Source organism: Rhipicephalus microplus, chromosome X (genome assembly GCF_043290135.1).
Source record: "Rhipicephalus microplus isolate Deutch F79 chromosome X, USDA_Rmic, whole genome shotgun sequence".
Taxonomy (NCBI): Eukaryota; Metazoa; Arthropoda; class Arachnida; order Ixodida; family Ixodidae; genus Rhipicephalus; species Rhipicephalus microplus.
In genome coordinates, this window is record NC_134710.1 from 6,523,821 (window position 1) to 6,543,031 (window position 19,211).

The window sequence follows — 19,211 nt, forward strand, 5'->3', positions numbered from 1 at the left end:
GAGGCATTACGCAGGAAGTCTCATTCAAAGTTTACGTAAATATGCGTAAGCACTGCGTTACCAGCTATTCTTTCACGTTTTATTTGTTAGAGTGATAAACGTGCAAGCCGAGGTGGCCAAGTGGTGCAATCTTTGCGATCTTTTTTTGTGTATCCGCTTACACTACTGTGAGAATCTTTATGGCATGAGTAGGTGGCCCTGTTCGCAGTTTCGATGCTCGTAATGTAGGCACAGTCTATACAGAATAGTTCGTTTTATTGCGATAGCAATTATATGAACACTCTCGGCTGGCTTTCGCTACCGGCGTCAACGTGGACCTCAATGCACGTCGACGCCATGCACCGTATATGTATACGTATCGATATTTATGAAAACGCAAGAAGAAAAATCCCAGGAAAAAAGACACCGGCGCGCGGAATCGGACGCGGAACTCGGCGTCGTGAATGCGAGGCGTTAACCACAAGGCCCCCGAAAGGTACCTCCTTTGTTATAACGTCAAGGTATTCATATCTACCACTTACCGCTGTCGGCGGGCATCTCCAGGGGGAACTATTGTGTTTTCAGCATTATCAGCAAGATGACGCAGTGAGCGCGCGGTGGCTCTCATCTTTCACGTGTACTTTCGCCCGCGTAGAGAATTAGGGGGTGTACGCTTGATCGCGCGCCCTTATCTTGCAGTGGGGAGAATCGTACATCTTGGCTAGCCTTTGAGTTTCGTCGTAACGATTCTGTTATAGTTACCGGGCGCACAAGGGTCACTGCAATCGTTGCACAGCTTCCGTTTGCGAAAAGGGCACGCTTTTCAGACACAGCGAAGTAACAACTGAGATTCGAGTTAATCTGTACTTGTGAGTGTGTTTCGTGCATCCTTTGTGCGTGAGAAGCGCGGGGCACGTTTTGATCTGCTTGCCATTCTGCGCGTGACCTTCCAATTTGTTGCTATCGCGTTCATTGCTTCGCCTTTGCGGCAAAGCTGCAACTTTTTTTTTTTTTTGGATCAGCACATGCAAACTTCCTCCTCACACCCACACGTGCGCTCTGAAACAGAATTTAGTTATTGGTCTTCTTGAACCTTCTTTTTTTATTATGAAGGCTTTGCATTTCTTTTTTCGTTTCGGAGGCACTGTTCTCAGCGTGTTGTTCATGTTGGCAGGTGGTTCTGAATATTCAAAAACTTGGGCCTTCATCTCAGACTTCTTTCGGCCCTATCACAGAACCACTGTCAAAGTGAATTAAGTGGTCGCGTTTTTCACATTCAACCCCACGGAAGGTGTACCCAGGGTTGCCATGTTTGGCTACTTTACGCCAGACTGGCAAACTTTAAAAGGCCGCGGTGATGGCAAAAGAAAAATAAATGACGATTGCTACGTAGCAATTTTGCCTATTGTTCTTTCAGTGGCATCAACACCTAATTAACGCTAAAACTAGGCGCAAACTATGAAAAAAGCATCAAATGTTCATTCACACTGCCGGCTGCGGCTCCCTCGGTGTAATCGCATTTGTTTACTTAGTGTTCTAGAAGCAGTTGCTTACGCCCGAAAGGTGCCCCGGCCGCCATGGTTTTCACATTATTAGAGGTTTTTAGCAAGCTACGAAAACACGTTACCGAAAGGCGGCAATACGGAACCGGAAGACGAGTGTGCATGCGCGAGCATTATACGCGCACACGGAAAGGAACCATGTCGTATTTCCGTAACTTGTTTCCGTAACTTGCTAGAAACCTCTATTAATAGAACTCACAGGTTCGGCAGCATTGCAACGTAGCTGGCGGTGAGAAAGTTCAGGATTTATAGCCGCTATGCGCCTCACGCACTGAAGCTCTGAGCTGGATAGGTGGCGCCACCCTTGGAGAACGTTGGCAAAAAGTGAATGTGCACGGTTTATAGAAATCTTGCGCAAAGCGCACGCATCTCGCTGTTTGTGCAGCCACTTTTCATTCTAGTTGAATATCTTCACTTCCGGTGGTGCTGCATTTGTCAGTCATGACGTTTATGTCGACTGTTCTAATTTGTTTGGAAATGATGGACAGGCTCGTTTTTATTGCTGTGCGCGCACACAATGCACTGTATGCGTTTCTTCCGTGAATGCGTCTTAGCTGTTGTTGGCGTGGTCTGGTAATGACACAGACGCAATAAAAAAACATTTGCATGCGTAGAGGAGAGCCACTCTTCTTTTTCCAGGGACTCTAGTTGCAGAATGTACATCCAGTCATCTGTTATGGGGACGAATAGGATGAACGCTTTGAAAGCCTTGCCAGGAGACGTATTTGGTTGTCCCGAGCCCGTATTGAGGAGCAACTTCGGCAGGTTCATCAAGTTGAGGATGTGAGGGCCGACATGCCAGCGATGAAATTCTGGATCAAAATATAAGCAAACCAGGATGCATAAGGTGCTAATCCTACGTAAGACATTGCAGATGGAGCAATGAAACTTCTTGGTTTCTCTAAATCTAACGCAGGAGTGGAGCGAGTGTTTTCTGTTGTGCTTCTTACAGAAAGAGACTTGAAGAATCGAACGTCGCACGAAATTATGTAGGGATTATCAGGGTCAAATTTGGACTATGTTTGAAAGCTGTTACAAGCTCTAGATTAACGTGAATAAAAAAGTGCGCTACAGTTACTGCGAAATACGAAGTACTTTACTCTGTACATTAACAGTGCCGTGGGACATGCTAGCAAAAGTGAATTCTATAGATTATGTACACTGCACTGTCGGTGCAATATTAACTGCCCATTCTGTCCTGCCGCGGTGGTCTAGGGGCTAAGGTACTTGGCTGCTGACCCGCTGGTCGTGGGATCGAATCACGGCTGCGGCAGCTGCATTTCTGATGGAGGTGAAAATGCTGTACGCCCATGTGCTCATATTTCGGTGCACGTTGAAGAACCTCTGGTGGTCGAAATTTCTGGAGCCCTACACTACGGCGTCTCTCATAATCATTTGGTGGTTTTGATAGAATAACCCCCTCCTCCTCATGCAGATGAACCAATTAACTGCCACAATTCTAGTCTTCATGCCTCCTCCAGAAAGAGAAGCTGCTCGTTAAATTGAGCGGGGCAAACACATTGTAAAAATCATAATGTTGACTGTCGTCCATGGTGCAGACTATACCGCTCTTAAACAAATTGAAGTGACCCTCACTTCATTAGGGGGCGAAGTGGCGGTGTCCCTAATGCTCGTCTTTATATGAAGCAACAGCAACTTTCTTCACGTTTGCCACGGAGAAACAGTCCCCCCCCCCCCCCCCTCAAAATCCAGATGGCTGACCGTGGGTTAGCGAAGCGATTGGGCTTAGTGCGTGCATCGATTCTCCACTGTTAGTGAGTACACACCAGCGATTATCACAAAAAAACGGTCCTGTTGAGTTAATGTCAAACGACGTGACAATGAAGTCAAGCAGACAAACCTGTGGGAATCCAAACCTCGCGAAAGAGAATGACGGAACTCGTGTACGTTTCGCTCGGCCAGTGAGACGGCATTCACTTCGAAAGAGACGGACACTGCGACGTTCTCACGTGGAGACTGAGGGCCACGTTTGCTGTCTTTATCACAGATTCACACAGTGCAGCGACGTTATCCACGTGTTTATGGGGCGACAAGCCATAAGATGTGCCTTCAAAACTTACGCGATTGCAGCAAAACAGTTTCGGTGCAACAGTGCATAGTTTTGATAGGTACAGTTTCAACCAATGAGCATTAAAAACATTGCTGGGGTGGAAATGATTGTTCAGAAGTGAAGCTGTGCCTCTGGCGAAATGGCGGCTGCGGTGACCATCTTACTAGGGGCATGATAAAGTATCACCGTTGAACGAATAAGAACGAAGCGTCGCACACACAAAGAGTTTAATGTGGAAACTCTTTCGGGTCACCTAGTGCTCTAAGTGCGTCATAGTGTTACTAATTTTTCTTAGTAAGCGTCTAATTAGAGGCAAAGTGCTTTGGAGATTCACTCACCCATACTCGTTTCTGTGTGTTATTTCGTCGGCAACAACTATTTTTATTATAGAACTAACGTAGCATTTACCTAACACATCAAAGCCACTTGATGTATAAGTGGGCACTACCAGAAAAGAGCATGTTTCCTCCGTCTTGGCAGTGGTGAAAGCTGGCTTCACTTCTTCTGGCAAGCCATTGCGGGTGCTTCCACTCCAGCAACTTTTTAAAATCCTTCTTGGTTTCAACATTATGTAAGTAGTAGAATGTGGGCACCACAGCCGTCAAGTAGGCGGTATCTGGCACCATATGGAGGAATTTGACGATACTACAAACTAAAAAAAAAAAACGCTTGTGGACACCTTGAGCGGCTTCTTAGCGGATAGTTCGGAAGTCATCACAATCGTATGAATAGCTCAAAGACACCGGAAAGCTGATTCATTGCATGCATATTTATTAGTTCGCACACGTCGTCTAGGTCTGTGATTCGCCACAGCCGCACATCATACAATAATAAAGTGGGGCATAAACAACAAAGAGCGCATACAGAGGTAACAAGAAATGTGTTCGTTCACACTCCAATGAGAAACGCGGAAGTTTATAAAACAAATAATTGCGGCAGGCCGCAGTGGAACAAAAAAAGGTAATCTTTAATCAACTTATTTTAATGTTTCATCGACACACCACAAGCTACACTCACATGTAATTAAATTGTATCTATTCTTTTCACAACCGGAAGTGAATCAACAACTGCAGAATAATGATGATTGATTGATTGATATGTGGGGTTTAGCGCCCCGAAACCACCATATGATTATGAGAGACGCCGTAGTGGAGGGCTCCGGAAATATCGACCACCTGGGTTTTTTTAACGTGCACCCAAGTCTGAGCACACGGGCCTACAACATTTCCGCCTCCATCGGAAATGCAGCCACCGCAGCCGACAGAATAATGATCGTAGTAATTACTTCAGCGTATTATGTTTCCGCAAAATGATGACCTCAAACCGTGTATACACTTCCAATATTTTAAAGGTTGTGCCATCTCTTGATCGCTGCCAAAGAATAAATTCTACAGTTTTGGCTTGCGAGCTTGCCATTTCGGAGGCCATGCTTCTATTGCTTTATTTTTATTGTTGTTCCGGGAAGTATTAGGATTGGCACTTGCCTAAGTCCGGCTTGATGTCAGAAAAGGAATCGCGTTAATATGAGTAATAAATCATTCTAGAACATCAAAGCAACAACCAGGCGCCACACAATGGGAAATACATTACAACCAACACATTACAGAAGCTTGTTCTTCATCACCTATTACCTATGGCACATACCCACTTCAGGCGTAATTCTTCATCGCCGTCACCCACTCAATGCAACACAAAATCGCACCAAATTTGTTGTTGCAAGTGTTTTACCTTCATATGTCAGCGTTTACCTTCATATGTCAACTTACCTTCATATGTCAGCGTTTCCGGCACACTCAAGCAAACTTTTGCCATCGTGTAGTAATGGTGATACTTTGGTGAACCCCACTTCTCCGAAGAATGACGAAGGATAGCATAGTAAATGCCGGTCTACTACACATAAGTTATGATTGTTTGATGACGTAGTGGGTACCCTTCAAGTGTGCTTGCAGCAGTTATCCAATGATTGTTTAGAAAAGGTTCTGAGAGGCCGTTCTTCATGCTTTCGCTGTGACTGTGCAGCGCTTTCCGCGGAGGCCTTGTGATTTTTTCCCACCTTCGTCACGTCGACTTCGCAGAGCTCTTTGGCGTTAACTTTTGTTGACATTCTATTTACGCACTTACCACAAGTATGACGATGAGCCGTGGATACCATGCAACGCTAGCCCTTCAGTGACAATGTTTCTGATGCGGTAACGGCCGTCTCAGTTGTGTATATATACGTACTTTACAACGTCGTCGTTCGCGAAAAATTTGTTTAATTATTCATTTTTTATTTATTTATTTATTTATTTATTTATTTATTTATTTATTTATTTATTTATAGTCACTGCGATCTTTCTTCAAGATTGTGGCAGCGTGGTACATAACAGGTGACCTCAACAGAAAAATAATAATAGAAAACGGACGTATGAATATTGTTACACACGCGCTTTCGAGAGGCAAATGACGTTATTCGAACGAATTTCAAATCGAACCAAAATTCTGTTTGCACAAGTAAAAAAAAAGGAAAATAAAATACATGAAACATCTCAACTGTACAAAGGAACTGATTTGTATTGAAGATTTGACTCAATCTGGGATAATGAGTTATGTGTAACAGTTTCATCAGGAAGTTTGTTCCAATCGACTATTGTTCTAGGAAACAAAGAGTACTTGAAACAGTTTACACGTGTAGTGAATGGAGTAACATCTAGTGTGTGTGTGCCTGGTAGCGTAACCTGTCGTATAGGCAAGATGTGACGTGCCTATCCTTTACTGACCTTTTATAAACTGAATATAGAAATTTAGACGACATACACGATTCCGATTACTTATAGCAGGTAGGCCACTTTGAGATACAACGTTAGTCACTCAAGTACGGCCATAAGTATTGTAGATGAATTTAACAGCTTTTTTTCTGTAAGCTTTCTAATTTTGCTATTAGTGAACGGGTCACATATAATGACGGCGTATTCTAAAACAAGACGAACGAGTGTTTTATATGCCAACAAACGTACTGCTGGTGTGTGGGCAGTTTTAATACACGCCTTAAGAATAACTAACGCCTGCAATTTTCTAGCACTTTGCCATGGTGTTTTGACTACGAGAGATCACTTGCAATGTGGAGGCATAAGTATTCATATTGAGCAACTTCTAATAAAAGAAGGTCTTCCGTGCCATAGCAATAGATTAGTGGCTTCTTTTTTAATGTTACCGGCATGTACACAGTTTTTTCATAGTTTATGCACAATTGCCATTGCTTTCATCAATGAACTACCTTATTAAAATTCCTGTTCAAGCTAATCTGGCCTTCCTGAGCCGTTGTTTTCTTATATCGCACGCAGTAGTCCGCGTAAAGCTTGACTTTTGCGAATAAGTTATCAACGATATTCTTGACATATAACAAAAACAAAAGTAGTCCCAGAATGGATCCCAGTGGGACGCCAGACTTCACAGAAACTATATCTGACACTGTTTCATCCACATCAGCGAACTGACGGCTTCCAGTTAGGTAGACTGCAATTCATCCTATCATGTCATTTTTCAACACAGCGCGCAGTTTATAAAGAAGTTTAACATGAGAGACGTTTTCGCTCACTTTGCTAAAATCCTTAAATATGGCATCTGTCTGCTTTCCCTTGTTCATAGTGCTGGCGAAGTCATACACGATCTCAACCAGCTGCGTGATTGTCGAGCGGCCATTCCTTAAACCATGCTGCATATCTGTTAACAATTTATGTTCATCGAGAAAACCAATTATATGATTCTAAATGATATGCTCCAATAGCTTACAGGTAGTTCAAGGTAATGAAATTGGCCTGTAATTTTTCATGCAAGCTTTCCCCCCTTTCCAGTCTTCCGGTAATGTTTCTTTGTTAAGAGACCTTGTAAACAGAACATGCAAGTATTTCGCACACCATTCTACATAACGCTTTGAAAAACAGTTCGTGGTACCAGCAAGTCCTGGGGATTTCTTTACATAATTTTTAAGCACTAATTTTAGAATGCCATGTTCTGCAATAGCAAAGTCAGGAAGGGAAGGCAAATTTGTAGAGAAGCATGGTAGACAACCATCATCACTTGTAAATACACTTTTGAAACGCTCAACTAATTCAGCACACACTATTTTGTTATCCCGCACACTTTTACCAATGACAAAAAAGGAGTCAGAAGATGAAGAGCCGGCGTCACAACTCCCCAGAACCTTTCGGGAAGGGATCTAAGTAGGGATAATATCTGGCAATAATGTGTTGCGGTAGTATAGTGCTATTTTTGAGAATGCTTTCTTTAACTGCTGATGACAGCTTATCAATTGCTTCTTGCAACTGCTCATGATTATGCATTTTCACTCACATTTTTTCAATCGCTGAAGCTTCCGTCTCATTTGTAATGTCTCCCGCGAAATCCAGGGATTGCGGCACTCATACTTCCTCACTATCTTAGGAACAAAACGCTCTACACAATCAAGAACCAAACGCTTAAAAAAAACCAAAGAAGACATCCTCGCACCTGGCGGTGCTCTTTTGTGAGCGATGTCGGGGGCCGTTGGGGTCGTGGCAGCTTGATTACTTGAGTGGAGGAGCTAGTGACTTCGCGAAATATGTAAATTAACGATACTCATACTACAAGTTCTACATTATTTTAGCATGTTGTGCCTACATATATCTCTGCTACAGATTCGTCTCTCTATTGGCCTGGCGTGTTGACTTCCGGTCATTGTACTGTCATTGTGTTGTTAGCCCTGTGGCGGCGGTGGTTACTATTTCTTTAGATTTGGAATGCTCTTTTCACACAAGCGATTGCGAGTGCTTCTACTTGGCTTCTGTGCACAGCGGTCACTAGAGGTACATCTTGTGCTGACTTTCGCACGGCAAAGCAGAATCGTGTTGACGAGAGAAAGATACTGTTAGCGTGCATAATTTTGTCCTAACTCTCCGTGCTGACATGCGTAATTTAAAAGGCGTGCGATTGAAAGTTTTGGCTTGATTGACAGAAGCAATCGATTTATTTTTCAGAAATGCGCAGTTATGATGCAGTTTGACGTATCTGATGATTTTAACCACATCTGGCAAATAAACGCCCGGTGACGCTTTGCTGCCCGTTTCCCCTTTTTGCTTTCGCCCGCCGTGGTAGCTTCACCGCATTGGGTGTCACGTGACTATGATCGAGGTCGTGGGTTCAACTCCCGGCCACGACGGCCGCAATTCGATGATAGCAAAATGCAAAAACCACCCGTGTCCTCATGTTTGGATTCACAGTAAGCAACTGCAGTATGTCGAAATTCTTCCGCTGTCACCCACTATGGCGTGCCTGATAATCATATGATAATTGCGGCAAGTGAAACTCAAGCAAATATATAATATCGTGCTTTCACGCATGCATTGTGCTAGAATGTTGAAAAAATTAACTGTGATGCTTCTTAACTGTGACTAATAATCAACTGTGGCATGCCTTGTGGATTCAATGAGTGCTATTACTGCCGTGCAAAACTGAAAGCGCGTATGCTTAGCCGATATCTCGACACGAAAAAATACAATATTTGTGTACAATCTGAGGTATTCACTAAAGCAAGACTGTCAGAGAAGCAGAACGTATTGTATTTGTGACAAATATGCAGTTTATAAACAACAAAAGACACGCTGGAGTGGGCGGCGCCTCGCGCGAGGGCTTAGTGATTAAAAAAAGTGAAATATATTGGTACTGACGTTACCTAATACCCATTAAACAAAAAAATAAACGTCATTCACGAATTCCTTGCATCACTCGTAAGCACAAGTAATCGCACGGGACTAGGCGTGGCTGGGTAGTGCTGAACGGATAGCCTGAGAATGCTGACTGACCGTCAAAAGATAAGAAATATGATACCCGTAGCACAGAGGGCAATCTCCACAGCACAGAACCGTGATGTGGCTCGGCGTGCGCAAGACCGCCGATTGAAGAGAAACTGGAATACTGAAACAGAAACTTCACTCTTCCGGCACTTGCCACAAGAGGACGTGACGGGCAAATGAGCCGAAAGTGAGAAAGTGAGCCGAAAGTGAGAAAGGATGGATGGATGGATGGATGGATGGATGGATGGATGGATGGATGGATGGATGGATGGATGGATGGATGGGTGGATGGATGGATGGATGGATGGGTGGATGGGTGGATGGGTGGATGGATGGATGGATGGATGGATGGATGGATGGATGGATGGATGGATGGATGGATGGATGGGCGGATGGATGGATGGATGGATGGATGGATGGATGGATGGATGGATGGATGGATGGATGGATGGATGGATGGATGGATGGATGGGTGGATGGGTGGATGGGTGGATGGATGGATGGATGGATGGATGGATGGGTGGACGGATGGATGGATGGACGGATGGACGGATGGATGGACGGACGGATGGACGGACGGATGGACGGACGGACGGACGGACGGACGGACGGATGGATGGATGGATGGATGGATGGATGGATGGATGGATGGATGGATGGATGGATGGATGGATGGATCCTTCGCCCTACTCACCGTCATTCACTCCGTGGATGTGCTGTCATTTTTTTACTCTATTTTGATGTCATAAACACTGCTGTGAGGCATATCTTTGTATTTTTAGCTTCATAGTGTGATAATTCAAATAAATGGAAATTAGCTTGGCTAATTTTTATGCTCAAAAATAATATGAAAATTTCTGGTTTGGCTAATTTGTTTATTATCTGACTCCTCTTCGAGGATTTGGCAACCCTGGGTGTGTCCTCGCTTCTCACAGACTGAAAACGATCTGTAGAGGGGGAGCAACGATAGCACACTCGCAGTGTCGTCTCTTCGGCTATTGTCTCTAGAATTCTAGGCACTATACTTTAAGCGTATAATGCTCGCAGAGTTGATGAAAAGGCTGCGGTGATGAGCCCCCTAATCCCCGAAAGGTTTGTCAGAGATGCCAACCGATCGATCGATATGTGGGGTTTAACGTCCCAAAGTCACCTGTCAGAGATGCCAAGGAAGGTATCGAGGAAGCTATTAGAAGTAATTGCAAAGTCTGTCACTTGTATCTCGCGCAGCTATTTAGGCTTTCATTTGCCTCTTGCATTAGTATATGGGCGGATTGCAGATACTTATTGCCCACAATTATGTGAATGGTAGCCACACGACTTGTATAAATGAGAGAAGTCAGTAAAAATGTGCGTGTTTGCTAGTTTTAGCCGTTTTCTTATTTACGGGTGGCACATAAAACAACCTTAAATAAAAACCTTTCTTCTTCAGATGCGTTTTTTCTCGCCGGGAAAGGAGAATCGCCGAGGCCAGATGGTACAAAGATCCCGGATGAGACCGGAAGGTATGAAATCATTGTTGGCTATAAACGCATGCCCCAGTGATGAGAAACATCTGGTTTGTTTGTTTTTCAACATGTTTTGGTAAATCAGCTGTTTGAAGCAAGGAAAACTCCGCTTCGGTTTAGGAAAGTGCCAGCTATTATCATCAGCTCGACACTCAAGCAAGATTTATATTTCTAATGAACTAGTGAGATTAGTGGTAGGAAACGGCCCTCCTTCTAATTCCAATGTGTTCTATTGTTTTTCAGTGTGCGGAAGTTGAGGGGCTACGTCAATGCCACCGTACACCTTACTCTGCCTGGAGAGCTAACAGTGGACGATATAGACTGGTTCGCAGTCTACTGTATAACATACACAGAGATTTTCATCCAGGCAAAGATCCCCAAAGATCTCAACGTCCCTCCCAACATAAAGCTGCTTCTGAAGGAGGTGAGCAAGCCGGCGCTCCGTAACCTTCTTTGCTGGCTGCGACAATCTACAAGACGTTCGCACCAAGTCTTATAGACATTGCTTGTCAACAAAGTTCCTGCGATGGCTTCTTTTGCACGCACTATGCTTCTAATGTAAACGGTGCTTTCATCTCACAATATACATCTAGAACTGTAATACTGATACTCACACATAGCTTGTGTTTGTCTCGCTCTAGTCTTCAGTGCAGGCGCAACAAACATCAGGTGATTTCGCGAACTGCGAGGCCATTATCTCCAATCGAATACAAGTGGGCTGGCATCTGCAGACAGACACCATCACATTCCACGTGCGTGCCCAAACGGGTGAGTTATAGGGCTGCCTGCTACGCCCCAAAAGTGTTTTTGCGTGTTCGCAAGTCAAGTGACACGCTGTGCCTTTTTTACCCATCGTCAATACCACCTTCTCGTTCACTCTCCTCCCACGACTCTCATATCCTCTCCGCTCGGCTAAATTAACATCGTTTTTTTTTCTTGCGTCTCTCTCTCTTCAACAATCAGCGCAGAAACGGATGAGAGACAAGAGGACAAGCGTTGTCTTCCAACAGAGGATTTATTGAAAAAAAAATAAACGCGCACGTGTTAGTTTATATACATGCTGTCTATAAAACATTGTCCATAGAAGTAAAGGACCTTTAATATTCCTTACCGCTCCAAGAACGTTTGTCCACTGTCCAAGAGGCGATTTTCGCATTTGATGTTTTGACATTTCGAAACGAGTGGGGGGTCACAACAGGCGGCTTTCTTCAATTGCTCAAGGTTTACCTGAACTTGGCCTTTGCTGAATTTACTGGAAGAGAGTCCTAGCAAACAATAGGCGTCCCAAGTGCTCTGAAACGGGCCAACATCTGATCTGAAAGTTTGCTCCGACTGCTCCAAACTTCTTCTTTTCTGGCTGCGCTAAGCCTGCTACAAAATGTAATTTAGCCTGCTCCCATGACTGCTTACAAACCCATGTGCCCTGTTCTATCCGTCCCTGAACCAGAGGGATCGTCGGGGCCTTAAGTATCCACTAGGGTAATTTCGTTTGCAAGCCCTTGGTAGCCTTGACTAAAAAAATCTGGCCTTTCTTGGCAGCACAAGTTGATTACGGTCCGCATCAATGATATGCTTTCGTTCGTTGTTTGCACCTTTTTGTGCATTTGTTTTATCCTTCGTTTCGCCATGTTCGATAATGGATTTCTGCTTCACCTATTCACGATAGTTAATGATGTTTTGTGTGCGCTTACGTGGTGTGGATATGGCGACCATTTCACGTGGGCGTTTTTTCAGACAGCGCTTGCCTCTTCTGCGCTTCTGGGTCAATTGTTGACACATAACCAACTGTAGCCCTATCTCAAATTTTGCTTCCCTCTCTTAGCATCTATCTCTTCGCTCACTCAGCTGTTCATGCATTCAGCGTCGAGCTCAAACAGCGCCGCCGTTCAAAGTCGTTCAGCATCGCAATCATTCAAGCTTTACTTGCAGTTCCCGGCCAGTGGACAGCCTTCGGTATTAGCGGCGACAAGGACAGAAGCGCCATGGTCGGCGCTGACGTGGCCGTCATCTTCGTCCGCCGTGACCACAGCCGTGTCTCTGTCTCCGACTACTACCTTTTGTCCAAAGCACAGGTAACGATGTACTAGCTCGCTGCACGAACAGCTCGAGAAGTAGTGGTGCCTTTTTCAGTGTTCGAGCAATGGCGGAGTTTGTCCTGACACCAGGGTCGGGGGTACCGAAGACCTGCAGCTAGTCTCGGCCCGATATGAAAACGGCATCGTCGACGTCGTCTATTCCCGAAAACTAGCCACAGGTACGTAATACGTAACGTGTCCCCCAATAAGGGCACGTTAACTTGGCCCGCAATACCGTTAACGTAATGATACTGTTACCGTCAATGATAGCGTTATCGTGCCCCTAAATAAAAGTGGGTTAACGTCTAACTTCCTGTGAACAAATTAGTGGTAGCCTAAGTAACTTTGCTGCTGAAGAGCCGCTTGCGCACTTAGAGTGACTGAAGAAGTTCAGTGCAACTCAATGGACCTTCTTCAAGCACATTAGCCCCGGCAATGGGCGCGCAAGCACTTATTGGAAAGTTGGTACGCCGCAGCAGCCCCCGCGACGAGCGCGCGGGCCTCACGCTTCAACTTTCCGTTTGCACCATGCCAGCGCTTCTCAAATCAAGTGAACTGGGCAAGGTGTGATATTGAACTGCGTGATTCACTCACAAACTGCAGTGTTTGAGTGCGATGGCATGACAACGATTTGCACTTGTCCTCATGTTCAACCAGCTGAGCGGCCGAGAAGTGTCAGTTTGCCCGTCTGTGACTTATTATTATCCTCTAGCGTCAGTACACCTTCGGCATAAATAAAAAAAAACACTGCAACTTGTTTTCCTAAAAGGTACACGCACTGTCCATAAATTCACGGATGCATTCGGAATCAATGTGCTTTGACGCTGTTTACGGGTAAATTGTACAGTTTTGGTATATTTAAAGAGTGCTTTAGAAATAAGCGCAACCTCTTAAACTAAAACACTTTGACTAGACCACTGCACGACGCTCGCAGCATATGCGTCTACTAACTTCCTTTGGCACTCTAACACAGCAGGTTGAAATAAACACTACAAGGCAAAAGAAAATATGCACACTAGAAACGCTCACTCACAACTAAAAGGTTATCGCACGTGTTAGCAAACATATATAAGAAACTTGTGGTGAATCTCGCATATCACGAAGAGGTACAAAAAGACCAACAACCGAGGCGCGTGTTTATAGTTGATAATTGAATTTAAGTTTCGTGTGTTGTAGTGATAGCGAAGGTTATTTGACTTAAACAAGGTGTGGTATTCTTTAATATATGGCTCCGCAGACACTCAATAGTCTTATAAGGAACCGCAAATTATTAGAGCAAAATATATCGCACGTGAATTCTAGTTCCATTCCTTCGTCTTTAACAAAGTTAAGAATGTGTTTACTTTTTTTTGGGGGGCGTGACTTTTTCAGAAATATCTTTTTTAAAAATCTATAGCTGTAACACTTCTCAGCAGTCTTGTGTTAACAACCCAGTCAAGTCTCGATGGTAATAAAAGCCACAGCGCTTTATGAGCAGTTCATTGTTGAATAACTATGAATAGAGTGTTCCAGCTCACATTCCTCCTGATTGCATGTTTTTACCACATGTATTATTGCTACGCAACAACTCGCATGCCACTCATCACGTACACCCGGCCAGTGATACTTGCACTGACTGCGTTATTCATTTCACATTTCTTGCGTAAATATACGGGCAGGTGCGTTCAGACCCTATTCAACAAGCGGCGGCATGTTTTTTTCGTTTTGTACTTAAACAGCGCCAATGAGCAGCGGCCGGGAAAAGAGCTGGTTCTCTCGGCGTACCAACTTTTCCTATAGTGCTCCGCACGACCATGGGCCGTTGTAGAATTGCTTGAAAAAGGCATATTGGTAGCCTGCACTACAGTGTACTAGAAGGGGGCAGTGGAATGAATGAGGCGGCCGTGCAGCATCTCGGCTGATTCTCCGGCGGGTGAAAGTAGCGGTGGCGCTGTAGTCACATGGTACTCAAGATCTCAGGAGCGTCTTAATTGGGAACGCGCGCAGTAGCCTGCGAAAGCGTGCAACTGCTCGTTTTTAGAACGTTTAATGCGTCTCTGAGCTTCTATCAGTGTGTGCACGCCTGCTACACGCCATGGTGCGCGAGGGAATATGCAGGCACGCTGAAACTGCGTCGAGACATTCACTGTTTCAAGGGCCTGCCATCCCACAGGAAAAAAAGAGTACAATCGAAATTTGCATGGATACGCCTAGTTTCTCATTCAAGCAGCGCTTTGAGCTGCGATGCATTATAGCTGGCCACTGGCAAACTACAGATAGAGGAGAAGTATGAAAACCGCGTTTTAATCATGCGCTCATTTTGTCGGCAGTCTCTACGATCTCCGGAGCACTGTTCATCTCATTAGTCCACATGCGCTCGATTGTTTCATGAAAAACCCGAGTATAAGTAACGTTGTCACAACATATATATTGGTGACAACTCAGCTTTATCGCGCCATTTTTTGTTGAAATGATAACTATAGCTTTCTGAAAGGCTTATCTTATTTTAAACACGATCTTTCGCGCTTATATTGCTCCTTTATGCAAGCTCCAAGATCTTATAATACCAGGAGACCGAGCTAAAGGCACGCGTGTACCTCAGAGTCATGAATTCTACGCGAAAGGGCTTATCTAAAACATATTGAAAAGTGCCAGTTGTATATACACTCTAAGGCAAAAGGGTGTTAAAAGGGTGTGTAGTTTGTCCTTTTGGGGACAAATGGGGCTGCCACAACCATTAATCTTTTTAAGGACAAACGGCACCGGATCTAAGAGTTAGTCCCCACAGACGAACTCAAGGAACTAACATTTAGTGCTCACATTTACACCTTAGTGAGTAACCGTTAGTTCCACAATTCACGTCAAAAGACTAATTTAGTCCTCACATTTGCACCTTATAGGGCAACTGTCAATCCCCACATTTACACCTTACCGGGAAACGGTTAGTCCACACAGTTGCACCTCACTGGACGAACGGTTTATCCACTCAAGTACTCCAACCGGATGAACTTTTTATCCCCAGTTGAAACATTGTTTTTTATTTATTTTCCGCCAGGCCTAATACTTTTTTCGCCTGTTTTTCCGCGCAGTGAGCAAGAAATAGCGCAGAAAAAAAACATGCGAAAAAGTGGTTGGCTACCTATGTGTAACTGCTTTCGCAGTCACGGCAACAACGAAAGACAACATGAGACATCGAAATCCTTTATTTTTCTACATACACATGAAGTTTCTCTATTCTTTCAATTGAATTCATGGTGAAGTGTACAAGTCCAGTCTCGTTGTCAAATCTTGTCCACTCCTTGGGGAGCTCCTCCGACGGAAGCCACAGATGACAGGCATTGCAGATGCCAGCACACGCAGCCTTCTTTCTGCCTGTTGTGTTCCCATGGCTGTACGTACAATAACGTAGTAAAAATAGGTACACGTGAAAAAAGATGAAGATGCACGCATATGACAAGTACGTGCAAATTAATATAAAACGTGCGTGTAAAAGATGACACACAAATAACTTTACCTTCACATCTCGCAGAGTTCTTCTGAAGCTGCTCTGACAAAAGAGATGAATGACAGGCATCGCAGACGCCAGCGCACACAGCCTTCAGCACGGTGTGTGCCCACGGCTGCATAATAAGTATGAAAAATTGTTAGTCACACGTGACAGAGGATGAATACGAATGCATATGAGAAATACGTGCTAGGTGAAAAAAAAACATGCGTGAGATATGACATGCTAATAATTTCACCGTGATATCACACATCGTCAAAGACTCATTTCGATCCCAGTAGCGCAACAGCTTAGAAGCGGCGGCTGCAGCCACAACTCCGTGAACCACCCTGCCACCAACAAGTCGGCGAGTTCTAAGCGAGCGACGTCGTTCAGCTCGAGCAAGCGAACTCGAGACCAAACATGGCGCTGCACGCGGAGTGTCTGCCGCCAGCGAACATCGAACAGGAGAGCGAGCATGCGCTTGGCCACCGCCACGAACAGCGCCTAGCTGGTTTGGAGCTAGCGCCGAAGAAATCCACGGGAATGCGGCCCTTTTCCACAAACTCGAGCGAGTGCAGCGCGCAAACGCGAGTCCGCCGCCACTGACGGGAAAGCCAAATGTATCCAATTTTCACTGAGTTCAGACGCTAGCGGAAGCCCCGCCAGCCCATGCTGGTGCACTTACAGTGCACGACATACTACAACCAAGCTCGTTACGAGAACCCGCAACGTGTTTTCGACGACTCCCAAGACAGCGACGAGGTCTCAGCCGAATATCGGGAGCCCAGAGTTCATCGCGGTGGCGAAGACAGGTGAGCACTCGATGAGCGAGCGTACCGGAGGCTGACGGCGATGACGGCCGATTTCCAGGTGGTCGCAAAGCACAGGCGAACTGCAGACGCCCAAGCTGACCTTCGCGGTGCATTTTGTGCGTACGATATGCAACACGACCGAGCCCGTTGCCGGCAAGTGCGATCCGTATCGCACACGCGACAAGTAGAGTAGAATAAAGATTGATAACCAACTTACGAAAGAATCCAGCGCCGATTTCTGCCATGAGTCGGACTATTATATATCCGATAGGCCTGCTGTCTTCTCGGCCGCCATGTTGACCTTCCCAACTGTTGCTGTCATGTGTTGGTCGTGACTATCTTGAAGCCAGAAATATACAGCGTGGCATGGGGACGTGTCGATACTTGCTCCAGACTTCATGGGTGCGGCGAAACGTAAAAGCAGCCACCAACGCTCATCCAAGCGTACACACAAGCACCACGTCGTAATTCCTAGATCGTCGAATCCAGGCGGCCGTAGTCGAGTACTCCAAGGGCGACACAACGCGAACCGTCGCCAGCAAAATACGGAGGACTGAGCCAGGAGTGGGAAGGACGGCTAGTGACGTTGGCAACGCTTTGTGCACTGCCCGCATTCCTCGAGCGGTTCATTCGTTTGGAGCGTGTTTGGAGGCTAATTGGTTTGCACGCAGCACGCTTCCCTCTGTGGTTGCTTCTCAATGGTCTATCCGTTCATCAGGCGCGCCTATTGGGCTCCGTTACTCCTTTTTCGGGCAAATTTTCCTTAGAGTGTAGCCCGTCTGTTAATCTGTGTAACTTCATTGTAATCAGTTCTCATTTTGTGTCGACAGCTTAAATTGTGCCACTTTCTAAATATTCCATTGGCGTAACGCCATTGAAAGCCAGCAAATTTGTAGTTATTCTTTTATTAAGTGTCAAAAGTGTATGCAGGCATGCAGGCAGCGGTGCATTTTGTTAAGAGAAATTCAACTTGTATATGGACACAGTAAACACACACACACACGTATATATATATATATATATATATATATATATATATATATATATATATATATATATATATATATATATATATATATATATATATATATATATATATATATATATATATATATATATATATATATATATATATATATATATATATATATATGTGTGTGTGTGTGTGTGTGTGTGTGTGTGTGTGTGTGTGTGTGTGTGTGTGTGTGTGTGTGTGTGTGACTTTCTATAATTCGGCTTCTCCTACCATGCCTTCATACGTCACATGATTCCCACACGATTTTCCCTCCCCCCCCCCCGAAAGAAGTCGCGTCAGACGAACAGCAACGAAAACTAAAGATGCATGGTTCAGAAGTGAACACTGTCAAAAAGGGCAGACCGTTCCGTGTCCCAGGAAGTTTCCGTAAACAAACTATCAAACTATAGCTTCACAGGAGAGTGCAGCAGTCTGGTAAATGCTGGAGTTCTGGTGGGCGAGGCTGACTGTTGCATTCTGGAAAACACAAGTGCACCTTGAGCGTGGAAACTGATGATGCCACTGCTTGTATCTTTACGAAGAATGAACGTGGTGTGAAGGCTTTGGAGCACCAGCAGCATAATTTGCGTAGGCGTCATGCGTTTTGTCTTGATTGGTACGCATTTGGTGCCACCCGTTTGCGTATTTGTCAACCAAGGTTGTTGCGGTGATTTCCACGTCCTTTAGGAATACAGGGTGTTGGTTTGTGCCTTTTTCGTCGTTTTACGTCATGTTGTCTAAGTATTGATCTCTGCTGGTGAAAACTTACTCGATGTCCCTTGGGAAAATGTCTGGCCGTGTACTCAGATTTTGGTGCACGTTAAAGAACCCCAGGTGGTCGAAATTTCCGGAACCCTCCACTACGGCGTCTCTCATAATCATATGGTGGTTTCGGGACGTTAAACCTGACAAATCA

The 19,211-nt window shown here is 44.9% G+C and overlaps 1 protein-coding gene across 1 annotated transcript in view; it reads left to right on the forward strand.

Moving 5' to 3' along the window:
- LOC142777396 (protein Skeletor, isoforms B/C-like) overlaps positions 1 to 19,211 on the forward strand; it is a 253,917-nt gene that overhangs the window by 192,264 nt on the left and 42,442 nt on the right. The window contains exons 12-16 of the mRNA XM_075881745.1: positions 10,852 to 10,924; positions 11,171 to 11,351; positions 11,569 to 11,695; positions 12,857 to 12,999; positions 13,058 to 13,181. Of these exons, the coding sequence (XP_075737860.1) occupies positions 10,852 to 10,924; positions 11,171 to 11,351; positions 11,569 to 11,695; positions 12,857 to 12,999; positions 13,058 to 13,181 (648 nt within the window). The remainder of the gene's footprint in view (positions 1 to 10,851; positions 10,925 to 11,170; positions 11,352 to 11,568; positions 11,696 to 12,856; positions 13,000 to 13,057; positions 13,182 to 19,211) is intronic.